Raw genomic sequence first — 15,797 nt, forward strand, 5'->3', positions numbered from 1 at the left:
CCCGCGGCGGGCCGGACCAGACCAGTCGCCGCTTGCTGGTCTCCGCGTTCCCGTCTCTCCCGCAGGTTTCGTTTCTGCTTCAAGTTCAACTTAGCGCGTGCGCAGTAGGAGACACTGGGATCACATCGCAGCAACCGCCGCCCGGAACTTCCGGTTTAGAAGGGTCCGTTTGTGGGTTTTTTGTTTGTTTCCCTTCCGCCTGCTCCTGAGTCCCTCCCCCCTCCGGGGCGTGGCCTGCCGTGAGATGCATGATGGGAGTTGTAGTGTTTTGGGGCGCTGCCGGCCTGTCATTGCGGGCTCTGCTCTGCCTACTTTGGGCGCGCGAGGTCTGCTGGGCAGGGGGGGACAAGGCGGCCGGGGCGGAGGTCGCCATTTTGAATTGCGAACCACTCCGGGGAAGCGGAGCGGGGGCTGCTGCGGCAACAGGAGCCGCCGCCTCCTTAATGGGTGAGAGGGCGATGGGGGGCGGGGCGCGCGTCCCAGCTGGGGCCTGCCAGGGCCAAGTAGCGGCGGGGCAGGCGGCCCCTGTCACCTTCACCGGCCGCATCACGCCCGCTCGTGGCTCTCGGGGGTGCTCAGCGGAGCAGGAGCCGCCGTGCCCCGGGCGAGAGGTCACCGCAGCCGGGTGACTGATCAGGTGACGGGGGCGACCCGGGAGACTCGATGTCGTTGGGCAGCGGGATCTGCCCGCCGTGGTCGTGACTGCTGGTTTCCTGCGGCCGTGCGTGGGCTGGCACCGCGGTGCCTGGCCTGCTCCCGAGCGGGGTCTCTGCCTCCCCGCCTCCGGGGTTGGTTGGGCCTCATCGCAGGCCAGCACCAGCGGGGCTTCAGTTCCCGACTTATAAACCCTTTCGAGGCCTGTTTGCAGAACAGTCAGTTCCTCAGTCCGGGGGCTTTGCGAGTCTCAGGTCTATAACCCCTGTGCCCCTTTGTATTTCAGTTCCATGGCCTCGCTGCTGTTTGCTTTCTAGGGGCACTTGCCCTCACTGAGGGGTTTGGATGGACTTCATAGGGGGTTGGATTAGAAACCATTTCAGAAACATCTTGAGTCAAACCTCTGGAACACCACAGGTTTACAGCGCTGTGATGGGAAGGAAGATCATTGCATGAGAGTATTCCTGGGGACCCGTAAGGTGTCATTTTGCCAGGAGCTGTATGGCCAAGTAACGAAGATGACCTGTTTTAAAGATCTATGTAGTGTTGCTATAGCTTTAGGTTGGCTCCAGGATATTGGAGAGTCAAGGTCGGTGAGATAATATCTCTTATTGGACTAACTTCTCTTGGTAAAAGAGAGCAGCTCAGTGGAGCTTGAAAACTTAAGAGCTTTCTGAAAGCTTGTCCCCTTCACAAACAGAAATTTGGGTAATAAAAGATGTTGCCTCACCAGCCTTGTGTGTCAATCGCAGTTTATTTTCTAGGTGTCAGGATGCAACAGACACGGGAAACAACCCTGAGGTTACAAAGTGAATAGACTTTAGCAGAAAAATGAAAAGTTGATCGTGAACTAAATACGTTAATTAGCAACAACCTGGACAAAAAGGCTTTTACACTCTTGGGAAACTTGATCTTTATTGTTGGTGGGAGAGAATTCAACATATAAGCACTTATCATGGTACCTAGAGCTTCCCCTTTGGGTGATTAGTCACTTTTTAGTTTTCACGCTGAATTTTTAGTTGTGTGAAAAAAGTACCACCTTACTCAGACATCCTTATGTGTGTTCAGTGTTGTTTGATTATTTTGATAACAAATACCAATCTTTTAATTTGCCATTGTGGTTGCAGCTAAAAATAGAGGTAGGATTTTAAATTTTTTTGCACATCAATAGAAATTTTAACTAAGTTTCAATCATTTACACTATTTTAAAACTGTTGAAGGCAATGGGTTAGAATATATATCATTGACTTTTTAATTTGGTTTCTGCAGAACCATAATTGTTAATGATGCTACATAAGAAGGAAAGGACTCTTGTTGATACTTGGATCCCAGATTGTTTGTGAGGTGGACATGTAAGACAGACAAACTTGTAAATAGAGTACAATTTAGTATATTTAGAAACTAACAGTGAACATAAATCTGTCATTTTCAGTCACTTTTTCACATGAAAAATGCCCTCGCTTTTGATGCACAATTTATCGCCCATGTGTTTAGAAAATGGTACATAATCAGCACTTCAGATTTTATTTTGATAGTGACTTGCAGCTCGTTCACAGCATAGTGTTACACGTTTTTTCCAGCCCACCTTCCTCAGATGGCTAGTAGCTTCATTTTCCAGTAGCTGAGGCTTTTAAGTGTCTTTCATGGTTAATCTTGGGTAGAATGCATTGAAATAGTCTTAAGACAGAATTTACAAAATACAGATCTTTAGTCACTATATTCTTTGTTTTTGGAATTTTGGCAATGTTAAAAATGGTCTAAGCCTTGCCAAAAAACACAGGAAGACACAGCCCATGCCCCAAAGGTTCATAATTCAAGAAAAAGGGACTTAGGTCTCAAAATACAGATTCTGGGAGGGATGTAAAAATCCCATTATTTATGTTATAGACGCCATGGCAAGCCCAGGAAAAGATAGTTATAGAATGAAGAGTTATAAGAACAATGCACTTAATCCTCAAGAAATGCGCAGACGGAGAGAAGAGGATGGAATCCAGCTTCGGAAACAAAAAAGAGAAGAACAAGTAAGTTTCTAACCATTAAATGTAATAAACATGGTTGTTAACCAAAAGCTAAGGATATTAAATGGTTAACTGATAAGTATGCTGGGAAGATGAAGTACATTTACTGGTTAATTAGCTCTTGCTGGTGAACCCTGTTGGTGGTCAGCCTCAACTGGGGAGGAGCTGGTGACAGGACTTCATGGCTGCCCCTTCAGGCTGGGTAGCAGGCCCTGAGTTAAAATGGTTAACCATTTTAATACCCCTACTGGGAGCTTTTCATCATAAAACTTTCTTTCAATATAGCATTCGTATCAACAGATTGATTTTTCAGTAACTATTTGTTTACTATCAGAGGGGTAGCCGTGTTAGTCTGAATCTGCAAAAGCGGTGAGCAGTCCTGTGGCACCTTATAGACTAACTGAAGTGTAGGAGCATAAGCTTTCGTGGGCAAAGACCCACTTCGTCAGATGCATGTCTATTTGTTTACTAGAGTTTAGTTTCAAGGAGGAAATCAAGATGCTAACAGATACTTTGTGTAACAAGAATTGGGAGCAGTCTGTTGAAGCGTAAATATTACCAGTCAGATTGATGTATCTCCAGTATATAAACAGATATAGGAAGCTAGCACAGGTTGGACCTCTCTGATCTGGCACCCTCAGAACTTAAGTGCTCTGGAACCAGGGAGTTTGCCAGACATGGGGAAAGTCAATGCTCCCCTGCTAGCCACTGCCTGCTCCTGGACTCCTCTCCCTCCTGGTCTTTAGCAGACTGCTCCTAGGTTAGGGTTCCAGCCTGCCCCCGCTGCTGCCCCAACCCCCTGGGGCTCTCTAGATGCTGTCAGCCTCGCTGCTGCTGGAGCATAGCACCACTGCTGGAGCTCCTCAGCTGCTGGGTTTCATGGCCGGAGCTGTGCAGCTGGGGCTGGATCTCATCATCCACCTGGCTCTGCGGCCAGGGCTGGAGCTTTGCATCCAAGGCTGGAGCGGAGGGCCGGGGACAAAGCTCCCTGGCCACTGCTGAGACCAGAATGCCCTGCAGTGCCACCCATCCCCGCTCCGCTCCCGCCCTCCCCCCAAGACACACATACTGGGTTGCCGGTGCCCCCTAATGTGCTCTTACCTCACCGCCAGACCTCCCTTTTCCTGGGCTATGTGGTCCAGGAACATCTGTGGTCCATGCTGAACCACGGTTGTTGTCAGACCAGCGAGCCTCGGTTAAGGGAGGTACAATATGCAGTGACCTGTTGTGATGTCCATTTGGAAACTACTTTTTTTTCTTTACAGTTTCTCAGTGAACTGCATTAAAATCATATATGAATTTTTGTCAGTTATTTAGTAATAAAAAGTACTTTATCTAATATGTAATCGTCATATGTAAAAAGAGCACAAAATTCCTTGTGAAACTTTTTGGGGTCAGATGGTCAAGAAAAGCATACAATAAATTAGTGCAACAAGCACCATTAGCCCAGTTTGGTATCTTTAAGAAAATGATCAGTACTAGGGATGTTAAGGACTAGTCGACTATCCTATAAGCAAAGAAATAGTCGACAGGATAGTTGATTAGTCCCTCCCCCTTGCTGCTTCTATTAGTACTTCAAAGTGGCAGCACCACACAGAGCCTGGCATCAGCTGACCAGCACTGCCCCTTTGAAATGCCACTGCAGTGTTTGAAAGCGGCAGTGCTGCATGGAGCCTGGGATCACCCTATTGACTAACTGCATAGTCACTTCAAAAATGCATTGACTATTCAATTAGTGAATTACTCCTACTTAACATCCTAATTCAATACTCAAAACCATTGAGAAATTGGTTCATATCATAAGCCGTCCATTGCAAAATCTATTTTGAATTATAAGGAATAAAATTGGAAAACTATAAAGAAAGGGAATTTTTCTTTGTTTTTTTTAACCCTCTTACCTTTTATTATATATTTCTTCTAATTCAATAGATTTGAAAAGTGAAGGTACTACAATAGCTCTTTCTGGGCTTACAACACCTCGGTGTTTGGGTTTTTCCTTTCTTTTAGGATCCCTAGTTACAAGAGTGATTGTGGAGGAGAGATTGTATATTGTTATTGTTCAAACTCAGTTTCACATATTTTTAAAAAAAATAAAATTTAAAAAATGAAGAGATTTCTATTGCCCATCTTAACCTACATGCCATACTGTTTCATATGATCTAACTTGACTGTATGAGGTTAGGTCTACTCTATGCCAGAAATTAGACTTAAGATATATAATTCCAGCTAGGAGAATTGAGGAATGAGTCAACATATCGAATTTCTGGGGCCACTCCACTGTGATGTCGACAGAAGAAACTCTCCTATTGACTTCCCTTACTCCTCACAACTCTGAGGACTACCAGCATTGACAAGAGCACCCAACTGTTTAATTTAGTAGGTCCTTAATAGACTTGCTAAATTGAATCCCAGAAATGGATCACTGGACTGTCGATCTTCCCTGAAGTATAGACAAGGCCTTAGATTTGTGGTGTTTCTGAGAATTTTAGAGAGATTCTCATTAGTGCTTTGGAAACTTATTTTCTTTGAACTTATTTTAAAAAATTACCCCATTATATGCTTTCCACATTAGTCTCATAAATTTAAAAAAGCACAAAACAATGTAAAATTTTACTTTTTTTTGTTTAGTTATTTAAGCGCAGAAATGTTTCTCTCTTGGGAAATGAAGAGTCTATGGTAGAAAGCCCCATCCAGGATCCTGATATCAGCTCTACTGTGCCTATTCCAGAAGTAAGTAATACATAAGTATATTTAAATTATTTTACAAATGTGCTTAAAATTGCAAATGATACTATTTTTACATTTTTAGGAAGAAGTTATTACAGCAGATATGGTGCAGATGATTTTCTCAGATGATCCTGATCAGCAGCTCACAGCAACACAAAAATTTAGAAAACTGCTTTCTAAAGGTAAACGAGTGTTTTACTTTTTTATGCTGCTTGCTCTATGATCATCTTAGACACATTAGTCAAAATTCAATGTATCTTGAATTTGCAACTTCAAAAAATCAAATCTTGCTGGAGCTTCAAGCTATGTTTGAATCAGTTGAGTGGTCATGTTCATTTGGACATCATTGTTAAACGTGAAAAGATTTGTTACAGTAATGTTAATTCTTTTTAACATTTTTGTAAAGTACCTTATTTTTTTGTAGTACAAACCAGTACTTGTATAGCTACAAGTTCAAATTGGATTTCTGGATATCTTATTTTATTGGTATAGCAGACAATATATTTTAAAATTGATAAAGGAAATATATTTACAAAAATTCAGTTAGCTTGTGGAGTTGATTGCCACAATGTATAATTGAGGTAGAGAGCGTAGTAATATAGAGAGAAACACTATACCTTTACACTGATTTATGAGAACATTCAGAACATCATTAGATAAGTATAAAACTAAATTTGGGATGGATCTGAATCATCATGTATTAAGGTAGTGGTTCACAAACTTTTAAGGGTCATGTCCACCTTGCCCCTCTCTGCATTTGCTACCCTCCCCCTTTCCCAGGGCCGGGAGCTAGACTAACACTGAGGCTGGGGTCAGAGCCAGGATGGAGCGGAGGGTGGAGAGGGGCTGGTGTGTCTCCCCCACTGCTCTTCCCATCATGGGGGCTGGCCCCTCACCCCAAATAAATTTGGATCCTATCTAGGCTGGTCCACTTTTAGGTTTCTTGCACCTTCTTGTAAAGCATCTAGTAGCAGCTGCTGTTTAAAAACAAGTTAATGGGCTAACGGATCAGAGATCTGATCTTGCATGATAATTGCTGTCTCCTAATTAAACCATAAAACTTCCTCAAGCTAGCAAACAAAGTGAAAGACACAATTTGAAGTCTAGTCAATTTAAAATAAAACAAGTTTCAAGCAGTTTTATGTGGTTTATTTGCCAATTTATATAGGGAGCTTTTGTCATTTTTAAATATATAAAAGTGTGGTTTTAAAAAAAAAAAAAAAAAAAAAAAAAAGAGCCACCGTGGCTTGGCTTAACCATGTAAAAGAAGCAGCGAGAGATAAAAAAGACATCTTTTTAAAAAGTGGAAGTCAAATCCTAGTGAGGTAAATAGAAAGGAGCATAAACTGCCAAATTAACTGTAAAAATGTAGTAAGAAAAGCCAAAAAGGAGTTTGAAGAACAGCTAGCCAAAAACTCAAAAGGTAAGAACAAAATGTTTAAGTACATCAGAAGTAGGAAGCCTGCTAAACAATCGGTGGGGTCCTTGGACAGTCGAGATACAAAAGGAGCACTTAAAGGCGAGAAAGTCATTGCAGAGAAACTAAATGAATTCTTTGCTTCAGTCTTCACGGCTGAGGATGTTAGGGAGATTCCCAAACCTGACCCATCCTTTGTAGGTGACAAATCTGAGGACTTGTCACAGATTGAAGTGTCATTAGAGGAGGTTTTGGAATTAATTGATAAACTTAACAGTAACAAGTCACTGGGACCACATGGCATTCACCCAAGAGTTCTGAAAGAACTCAAATGTGAAATTGCGGAACTATTAACTGTGGTTTGTAACCCATCTTTTAAATCAGCTTCTGTACCCCATGACTGGAAGATAGCTAATGTAATGCCAATATTTAAAAAGGGCTCTAGAGGCGATCCCAGCAATTACAGACTGGTAAATCTAACGTCAGTACCGGGCAAATTAGTTGAAACGATAGTAAAGAATAAAATTGTCAGACACACAGAAGAACATAATTTGTTGAGCAAAAATCATCATGGTTTCTCTAAAGGGAAATCATGTCTTACTAATCTATTAGAGTTCTTTGAAGGGGTCAACGAACATGCGGACAAGGGGGATCCGGTAGATATAGTGTACTTAGATTTCCAGAAAATCTTTGACAAGGTCACTCACAAAAAGCTCTTACGTAAATTAAGCTCTCATGGGATAAGAGGAAAGATCCTTTCATGGACTGAGAACTGGTTAAAAGACAGGAAACAAAGGGTAGGAATAAATGGTAAATTTTCAGAATAGAGAAGGGTGACTAGTGGTGTTCGCCAAGGGTCAGTCCTAGGACCAGTCCTATTCAACTTATTCATAAATGATCTGGAGAAAGGGGTAAACAGTAAGATGGTGAAGTTTGCAGACGATACTAAACTGCTCAAGGTAGTTAATATCAATGCAGACTGTGAAGAACTTCAAAAAGATCTCTCAAAACTAAGGGTACGTCTACACTCGCTCCCTAGTTCGAACTAGGGATGCAGATGTAGCCGACTGAAATTATTAATGAAGCGGGGATTTAAATATCCCATGCTTCATTAGCATAATCTCATCTGCATGCTATTCTGCTCGCCAACTGATTCAAACCAGTAAGTGCGCTCAGGGATGCATTAGTTCAAATCAAACCCTTTGGTTTGAACTAACGTTATTCATCAAAAAATGAGTTAGTTGATTCAAACTAACGTTTCCCGGAGCACATTTCCTGGTTCGAATCAGCTGGCGAGCGGAATAGAGTGCGGGCAAGATTATGCTAATGAAGCACGGGATATTTAAATCCCCACTTCATTAGGAATTTTGGTCGGCTACATTTGCATCCCTATTTTGAACTAGGGAGCAAGTGTAGACGTACCCTAAGTGATTGGACAACAAAATGGCAAATGAAATTTAATGTGGATAAATGTAAAGTAATGCACATTGGAAAAAATAAGCCCAACTAGACATATAATATGATGGGGGCTAATTTAGCTACAGCTATATTGGCGTACTATGGATTTATATAAAAGCAATAAGATATTCTCCGTCTTATTCTCTATCCCCTTTTTAATGATTCCTAACATCCTTTTGCTTTTTTGACTGCTGCTGCACTGAGGCAGCATTTCAAAAGGGCAGCACCACACACAGCCTAGGATCAAATAGAGGCAGCGGGGGGTGGGAATTGACTAGTTGACTGGACTATCCAATAAGCATTTACTTATCGGATAGTCGACTAGTCCTTAACATCCTTAGTTCTGTGCTGAGTGTCTTCGTGCTGTTTAGGTTTATATATTTCAAACTAGCTATTTTAGGCTTGTTCCTCTGTGCAAACAAGTCCTAAAATAATTAATGCGGGAATTAAGTTTATTTGAGGGTACACTTATGGCAGGAATGTCCTGAGAACTGTGCTCAGTAATCTATTTTATATTTGATATGATTCAAGCTGTTAGCTTTCATTTTCATTAGTGTAAATAACCTTCTTTTTTCTCCTAGAGCCTAATCCACCTATAGATGAAGTAATACAGAAACAAGGAGTTGTGCAGAGGTTTGTGAAATTTCTGGAGAGGAATGAGAATTGCACTCTACAAGTGAGTGAATTGTCCTCTATAAATGAATTGATATTGACTTTGGTTTGAGGATGGGGAATAAAATCTCAGAAGACAAAACTGGGGAGAATATGGTTTTAGAATTGGATTTAGTAATATATAGGCATCAGAGATTTGTAGTCCAGTTGCATTAGATGCCAGCTTATTGCCAGTTACCAGAAATCCTGACTTGGCCTTGAAGGGACTTCCATGCTATTCATTTTGTCATATATTGCTTCAGTGTGAATGGCTGAATAGTGTGAATTCTGTTCAAGAGAGCCCTCAAATTGGAATAGCAAAGTATTGATACAGATGTGTAAGCAAACTGACACAGCATCTGTCCACACTATCTGATTTGAAAATGTGGTTGTGAACATTACACACATCTTGTAAAAGGAAATAAGGAAAAAATGGCAAATCAAAACATTTCTATTTGACCCTCCAGAAAATCTTTATGAAGTTTCGAACAAACAATAGAATTCACCAAGCTCCACCCAACACTTCTTGCCTAATGGAAAATCAGCAGCAGCTGACTTGGGGACACCTGGAGCAGCTGCGGTGCTGCCAAGTTGGTCCCCGCAGCGCCGAGGTGCAGCGCTGCGGGGACCTACCTGGCAGCGCCCCAGCTGCTCTGTCCCAGGCGTCCAGATTCAGCCGCTGTTGAAATTGACGAGCAGCTGACTCCAGGAAGCCCGGGGCAGAGCAGCTCTGCCTCGGGCTTCCTGGAGTCAGCCGCTGATCAGTATCAGCAGCGTCTGACTTGGGGACACCTGGGGCAGAGCAGCTGGGGTGCTGCCGGGTTGGTCTCGCAGCGCCAAGGGTCGGCGCTACCGGACCAACCTGGCAGCACTCCAGCTGCTCTGCCCCAGGCGTCTCAGATTCAGCCGCTGCTGGTCAGTTTCAGCAGCGGCTGAATCAGGGACGCCTGGGGCAGAGCCGGACTATTGGAAGGGGGGGCTATGAGGTGTCTGGGATGGTATATCTGATAATCCGGCACCCCCTGGGTCCCAAAGGTACCGGATTATCGGAAGCTTACTGTATATCACTCTTGTATGTAAAGTTAAAGATATGGGTTAGGGAATGGCTTATGGTTGTAAATGTGCAAATATCAATGTCTGGGTGATCACCTGTAAACAGCCTCCTTTGTCCTTTAAGATTAAGAAGTGGTTTGTCTTAGGAAGACCATACCCCGTCACACAGGGTTTGAACGAGTCGAACTAAATTGGCTTAAAACAACACATTTAGTTAAATCAATGCAACTTTCATGTGCAATCAAAACATAAGAGCTTGTCTACTTGTGGAGGAGTTACTGATTTAGCATGTACTCCCTGAATAAGACTAAGCAAGCATGAAATTAAATAAGGAACAGTGTTTTAGGAATAACTCCATGTGTAGATACACCCTAATCATGTAATCAAACCAGCAATCAAACCTAATCCTTTACTGTGGAGACACCCCAGAAAATCAATGTAAGATATGTCAACTCCAGCTACATCATTGTTGTAGCCGAGATTGCATATCTTATATCAGTTTTTCTTTGCCAGTGTAGACCTGGCCTAAGATGCATAAAAGGTACTAGATTATTTGGTTAATGTTAGTGACTGTTGTCTTTGTAAAAACATAGTAATGAAGATATTTATTTTTAGTATCAAAGAAGAAAAATCTAATTGGATAATAAACTGATAAAAATTCCAAGTACATAAAATCTACAGTTTAAAATGTTTTTGCTTTTCCATTAATGAGTACTGTATGTCTTTTTCTTCAACAGTTTGAAGCAGCTTGGGCTTTGACAAATATAGCATCTGGAACTTTTCTACACACCAAAGTAGTAATTGAGACTGGAGCTGTTCCAGTTTTTATTAAGTTGCTTAATTCAGAACATGAAGATGTACAGGAGCAGGTAAATATTTGTGGTTTTGTAATTTCTAAATAACTGTCCTTTTTCTGGTTCTTATATGTATGGTTTAAAAAGTTTTGAATGGTAGAATGCGTATTCTAGTTTATTATGACTCTGTAAAAATAAGGTTCCACACTACATGTTCCTTTTTTCCATCTCACGAATGTCTGCTTCTTTTCTGTGATGCCCTTATGCTTCCTCTTCATCCATTTACCTCTTTTATTGCATTCTATTTCCTCCTAAAAACATATTTTATCCTGTGATGCTTACAATAAGTGAGGGGAATCTAAGGCATTGCAACAGAAAAAATAGAATAATTTAACCTCCGAGAGAGCCATATGCTTTCTTGAGTTACCAAATGATCTTATTGTTTCCTTTATCTTTCTTCTTAACTTCTCTTCCATCTCTAGTGTGTCTTGGTGGCAGGTGTCAATGTGGCATTTGAGAGCAGGGACTGTCATTTACTTGTTTGTAAGATGCCTTGCTAATTTTGGAGTTCCTGATGTAACAATAATTTGACTCCTTTTTAGATAGATGTTTGCAGTTTTGTTGCATAGCCAAAGGAGACTTTTTCCTTAATTGTATATCAATAGAGGCTAGGGATGTAATAGTATAGTTGATTAACCAGTAAGCAAAAGCTAATAGACTACGCTCATCTCCTCCCCATGCCAGTAAATTTTTTAGCAGGCTGACCAGCTGCATGGCTTAGTCCTGGCTTGCACCAGATCTGGGACCTACCCCTGCTATGTCTCTGCATTCAAAGTGCATAAGGTAGCCTGGCTCAGTTCCGGCTCGTGACAGGTCTGGGAGCTCAGACATCCACGCCCCTTCCCCTCCTCCCCTTGGACAGGGGCTGCTACCACCTCTGTATCAGAAGCAATAGTGTGGGGTGGCAGGAAGCCGCTCGAGGGGGAACAGGTTTTTAAATTGGCTCCCCTTACGGACCAGCTCCTACCTGGCACTCCACACTGCTGACTCGGGTACAAAGATAGCAGCATGAACTGGCAAGGGGCTCCTTGGGAGTGGGGCCAAAGCGCACTGGCTCCCAGCCCCACCTCCAGGTACTATAGAATACTTGAGTAACCAATAAGAATTCATGAGGTTAATCAGCTATTCAATTAACCAATATTTAACATCCCTATAGAGGCTTACAAATCTGCTGATACTCATTTTATATTTATGGATATGAATATCTGCAGACCATTTTGTGGATCACGGACTGGATATGGTTACAACATTTTTATTGCCACAGTGCTCTATATATGGAGAACAGACTTCATTGCAGAGAAAATGCAGATATATTTTTATATTTATTCACACTATAAAATCTGTAATGAAAGATTATATAATTATTCAAATTGATATTGTTTGATATATGGCCATTATAAAGTCTGACAAAAGCTGGCAAGCCCTTTTTGGTTATGATTTAAGAAGTATACAAGTTTGATTTGTGAAAGCTGCACAATAAGAGTTATATAATAATTGTGTTTAGATAACTATAATAATGAGATTTTTTTTTTACTCTATCATATTTGCCATGGGCTGAAAACATAATGCATAGTCTACACTATAAAGTATTTTAAATAAACTTGTATTGTGTATATGTTAACTTATGTTAGCATTTTGCTTTCTAAAGGCAGTGTGGGCTCTTGGTAATATTGCTGGTGACAATGCAGAATGCAGAGACTTTGTATTAAACTGTGGAATACTGCCACCACTATTAGAGTAAGTATTTAAACCACTATTGTAAGTAAAACATACAGTTCTAGAGAATGGGAACTGTACACTAAAAGTTATTGTATGTGTATGTATATATATGCATTTTAAATAAACATTACATAGGCTTTTTTACTGTCTGTAGGAAATAGCTGAATGTAGATTGTCATTTTTGCTTTATTAGCTCTTAGACAAAATAAAAAACCTGTATCTGTTCCAACACTTGAATATCTAGGCTTAATTTGTTTGGGTTTTTAATTGATTTACAGATGGCATGGTATGGTATTACCACCCTTCTGCTCTGCTGCTGGTGGGGGACTGCCTTCAGATTATTTCTGAAGATACCGCAGAAGTAAGGGTGGCAATACCACAAACCCCTTAAAATAACCTTGTGATGACCCTCTTTCCTCCCCATCTCTGGCAACTCTCTTTTAGGTCAGAACCGTCAGTTTGAGAAACGCTGGTCTCCTCTGTGAAATCTGAATAGTATAGGATAAAAGCACACAAAAGGTCAGATTTCATGGTTCCTGATTTGTTTTTCATGGCCATGAATTTGGTAGGGCCCTACATATAACTCCATCAATATTACCTATACATAAATTTCACGATGCTTATGATGACCAGTGAGCTGCTGTGTCTCAAGAGACCTCACATGCAACTCTTTTAAGTTTTTACTATGCATAAATGTGACATAGATGATCCCTATAAACTGTACATCATTATGACCCCTGAAATTTGACACCCAGAGGCCCCTGGGTTACAGAGTTATTCAGAAAGAGCTGTTGTGAGGGAGGGATAGCTCAGTGGTTTGAGCATTGGCCTGCTAAACCCAGGATTATGAGTTCAATCCTTGAGGAGGCCATTTAGGGATCTGGGGCAAAATCTGTCAGGGATGGTACTTGGTCCTGTTATGAAAGCAGGGGACTGGACTTAATGACCTTTCAATTCAAGGTCCCTTCCAGTTCTAGGAGATAGGCATCACCATTCATTTAAATTTGTATCCTATGTTAATTATTATACTTTTTCAGATGTAGAGGAGCTCTAAGAATTTGTAAAAAAATTTGTAACCTCAGTGATTTGCAAACAACTTGAAAATGACAAACATAGGACAAAGTAAATATCGATTACCTTTCCAGTTTTTGCAGTCCAAACATTGTAGCATTGTGAACTATATTCAGATAATTATAGTCATGAGCTTTTTTACTCCATCATAGGAGTGCTTAAAAAGTTAATTTAGATTTAAAAAAAATTTTAGTAACTTGCTCTAGGGAAATCTTTTTTAAAAAAAGGTTGGTCTGAATGCGTTCCTTTAAATGAAAGTACCTAAGTTATTAAGGAAGGGTCCCCCTTGCTGTTCCTTGCTCTTCCTTTTACCAACGGCTATTTTGCATTACAAGAAACTTACTTGCTAATATTTTTCATGTAAGCAACTGCTTTACTTGCCACAGCAGTGTTATGTAATTGTGAATGAGAGAGGAGTAGCCACTCGGTAGTATATGGGAAAATATGTGGTTCGCAATACGCAATCTATTAAGATGGTCTGTGCCATGAGATTATTTCAAATCAGACAAAAAACAGTGCTTGCAAGAGAAAAACAATTAAATTAGTGCACTTAGATAGGAATTATTTCTAGACTTCTGACAGTACTAACAGTTCTAGGAAAACAAGGGAATACCACTTCTTGGTAATTAATTTAATTGATATTTGTTTTCTTGCTTGGCAGATTATTAACAAATTCAAATAGACTTACTACAACTAGAAATGCAGTCTGGGCTCTGTCAAATCTCTGTAGAGGCAAGAATCCACCTCCAGACTTTAGTAAGGTATGAAAGGTATCAAAATATTTCACTTTTAAAAAAACTTAGAAGGGGAATTGTACTTGCAGTGGGATGTTCTCATGAAGAGAAAATCTTGTAGCTAACCCAGTCGGTCTCCAGGATAAAAGATTTTTTTGCTACGAGAAGATATGTTTGCAGTAGATGCAGATGATCTATTCTTTTCATTCTAAACATGATTTAAATTAAGGGTTTGCCAATAAGTAGCCATGGTTCTGTGTGACACTAGGGATGTAAGTGACTAGTTGAGTAGTCAACTACCCGATAAGCCTATGATAGTCAAGTCATTCATGAGCAGTTGCTGAAGTCATGGCTGTGGGAGGCAAGCCCCCAGCCCTGCCCCTTCTTCTGAAGCCCCACCCACAGGGAGGCAGGGCAGCATGCCATGCACACACTACCCCTCCCAACCATGGGGAGAGGGGGTGAGCAGGTGGGCGTACGCCCTGGGGCATTGACAGGGCAGGCACTGGGGGCAGCAACACTACACCTCAAAACACCTACTACAGGCATTCTGGGGGCAGAATGCAGACAGGGCTTTGCCTGGTGGTTTGGGAAGGCGTAGCCTTCCCCTGCCATACATACTGGATGCCCATGAAGTCACTACTTGACTTAAAAGCTGGTTCCCCCTATCAGCATCTCCAGGGGTCAAGGGAGGAGAGGTACAACAGGGGACTGGGCGCAAGCCAGGACTCAGTTGTCCCGGATGCCTGGTCCCTGATGCTGCACCTCTGCCTTTTAAATGTAGTAAGAGCCGTCCAGCTCTTACTGCATTTAAAAGGCAGAGCCACAGTGGGGTTGGGTTCCTTGGCTGGGAGCTAACCCCGCTGCAGTTTCCCTCCTTATCGACTAATCGAGTAGTTGATGGAAATTCCATCGACTATTCAATTAGCTAATTAAATGCAATTTAACATCCTTACACAATAAAAAAAGGTAAATGTTGCTATAGTCTATCCAGAGTTTTGTGCATTTCTGCTGACCTTAACGCTAATGTGAAGAATACTGATTCATTTACTATCTATACCAAATCCAGTGTGTATAAATAAGCTCTGTTAATCTTTTTATCATGCTTCCTATAAACCAAAGAATAAACTATTAAAAGTAGTTGAAAAGTGTCACTTTTAACTTTTCTTTAACTTAGTCTGCAATATCTTGCTAGTGAACAAGGTTCTAGTATTTTGCTACAGTTCTTCAGCAGATTGTGGTTGTTTTTTTAACTTTGAAAAATCAATCCATATTCATAATATAAATATTTGTTTGTAAGCAGGGAACATTTTTGTATCTTTATGCTAAAGCTTTTAAATAGTTTATTTCACTGAAGTAAAATCAGTAGGTGTTCTTAAGAGGGGAGTGCAGGCAGGACTTTTGGGTTATAGTCTCAATTCTGCCATTGGCTTTGACCTTG

General features: G+C 41.2%; 1 protein-coding gene across 5 annotated transcripts in view; it reads left to right on the top strand.

Annotated features, from left to right (window-relative positions):
* Window positions 1-15,797, top strand: part of KPNA5 (karyopherin subunit alpha 5) — a 116,409-nt gene that overhangs the window by 78,449 nt on the left and 22,163 nt on the right. Inside the window, exons 1-8 of one of the 5 annotated variants that reach the window (XM_006123053.4) lie at window positions 23-163; window positions 2,542-2,675; window positions 5,301-5,402; window positions 5,482-5,581; window positions 8,856-8,950; window positions 10,716-10,847; window positions 12,481-12,569; window positions 14,284-14,383. In XM_006123053.4, coding sequence (XP_006123115.1) covers window positions 2,547-2,675; window positions 5,301-5,402; window positions 5,482-5,581; window positions 8,856-8,950; window positions 10,716-10,847; window positions 12,481-12,569; window positions 14,284-14,383 — 747 coding nt within the window. In that variant the 5' untranslated portion in view covers window positions 23-163; window positions 2,542-2,546. Of the gene's footprint in view, window positions 1-22; window positions 164-237; window positions 448-468; window positions 638-2,541; window positions 2,676-5,300; window positions 5,403-5,481; window positions 5,582-8,855; window positions 8,951-10,715; window positions 10,848-12,480; window positions 12,570-14,283; window positions 14,384-15,797 lie in introns of those variants that run through there. The other 4 variants (XM_006123055.4, XM_006123051.4, XM_006123054.4 and 1 more) reach the window with 4 other exon arrangements.

The sequence above is a fragment of the Pelodiscus sinensis genome, chromosome 3 (assembly GCF_049634645.1).
Source record: "Pelodiscus sinensis isolate JC-2024 chromosome 3, ASM4963464v1, whole genome shotgun sequence".
Taxonomy (NCBI): Eukaryota; Metazoa; Chordata; order Testudines; family Trionychidae; genus Pelodiscus; species Pelodiscus sinensis.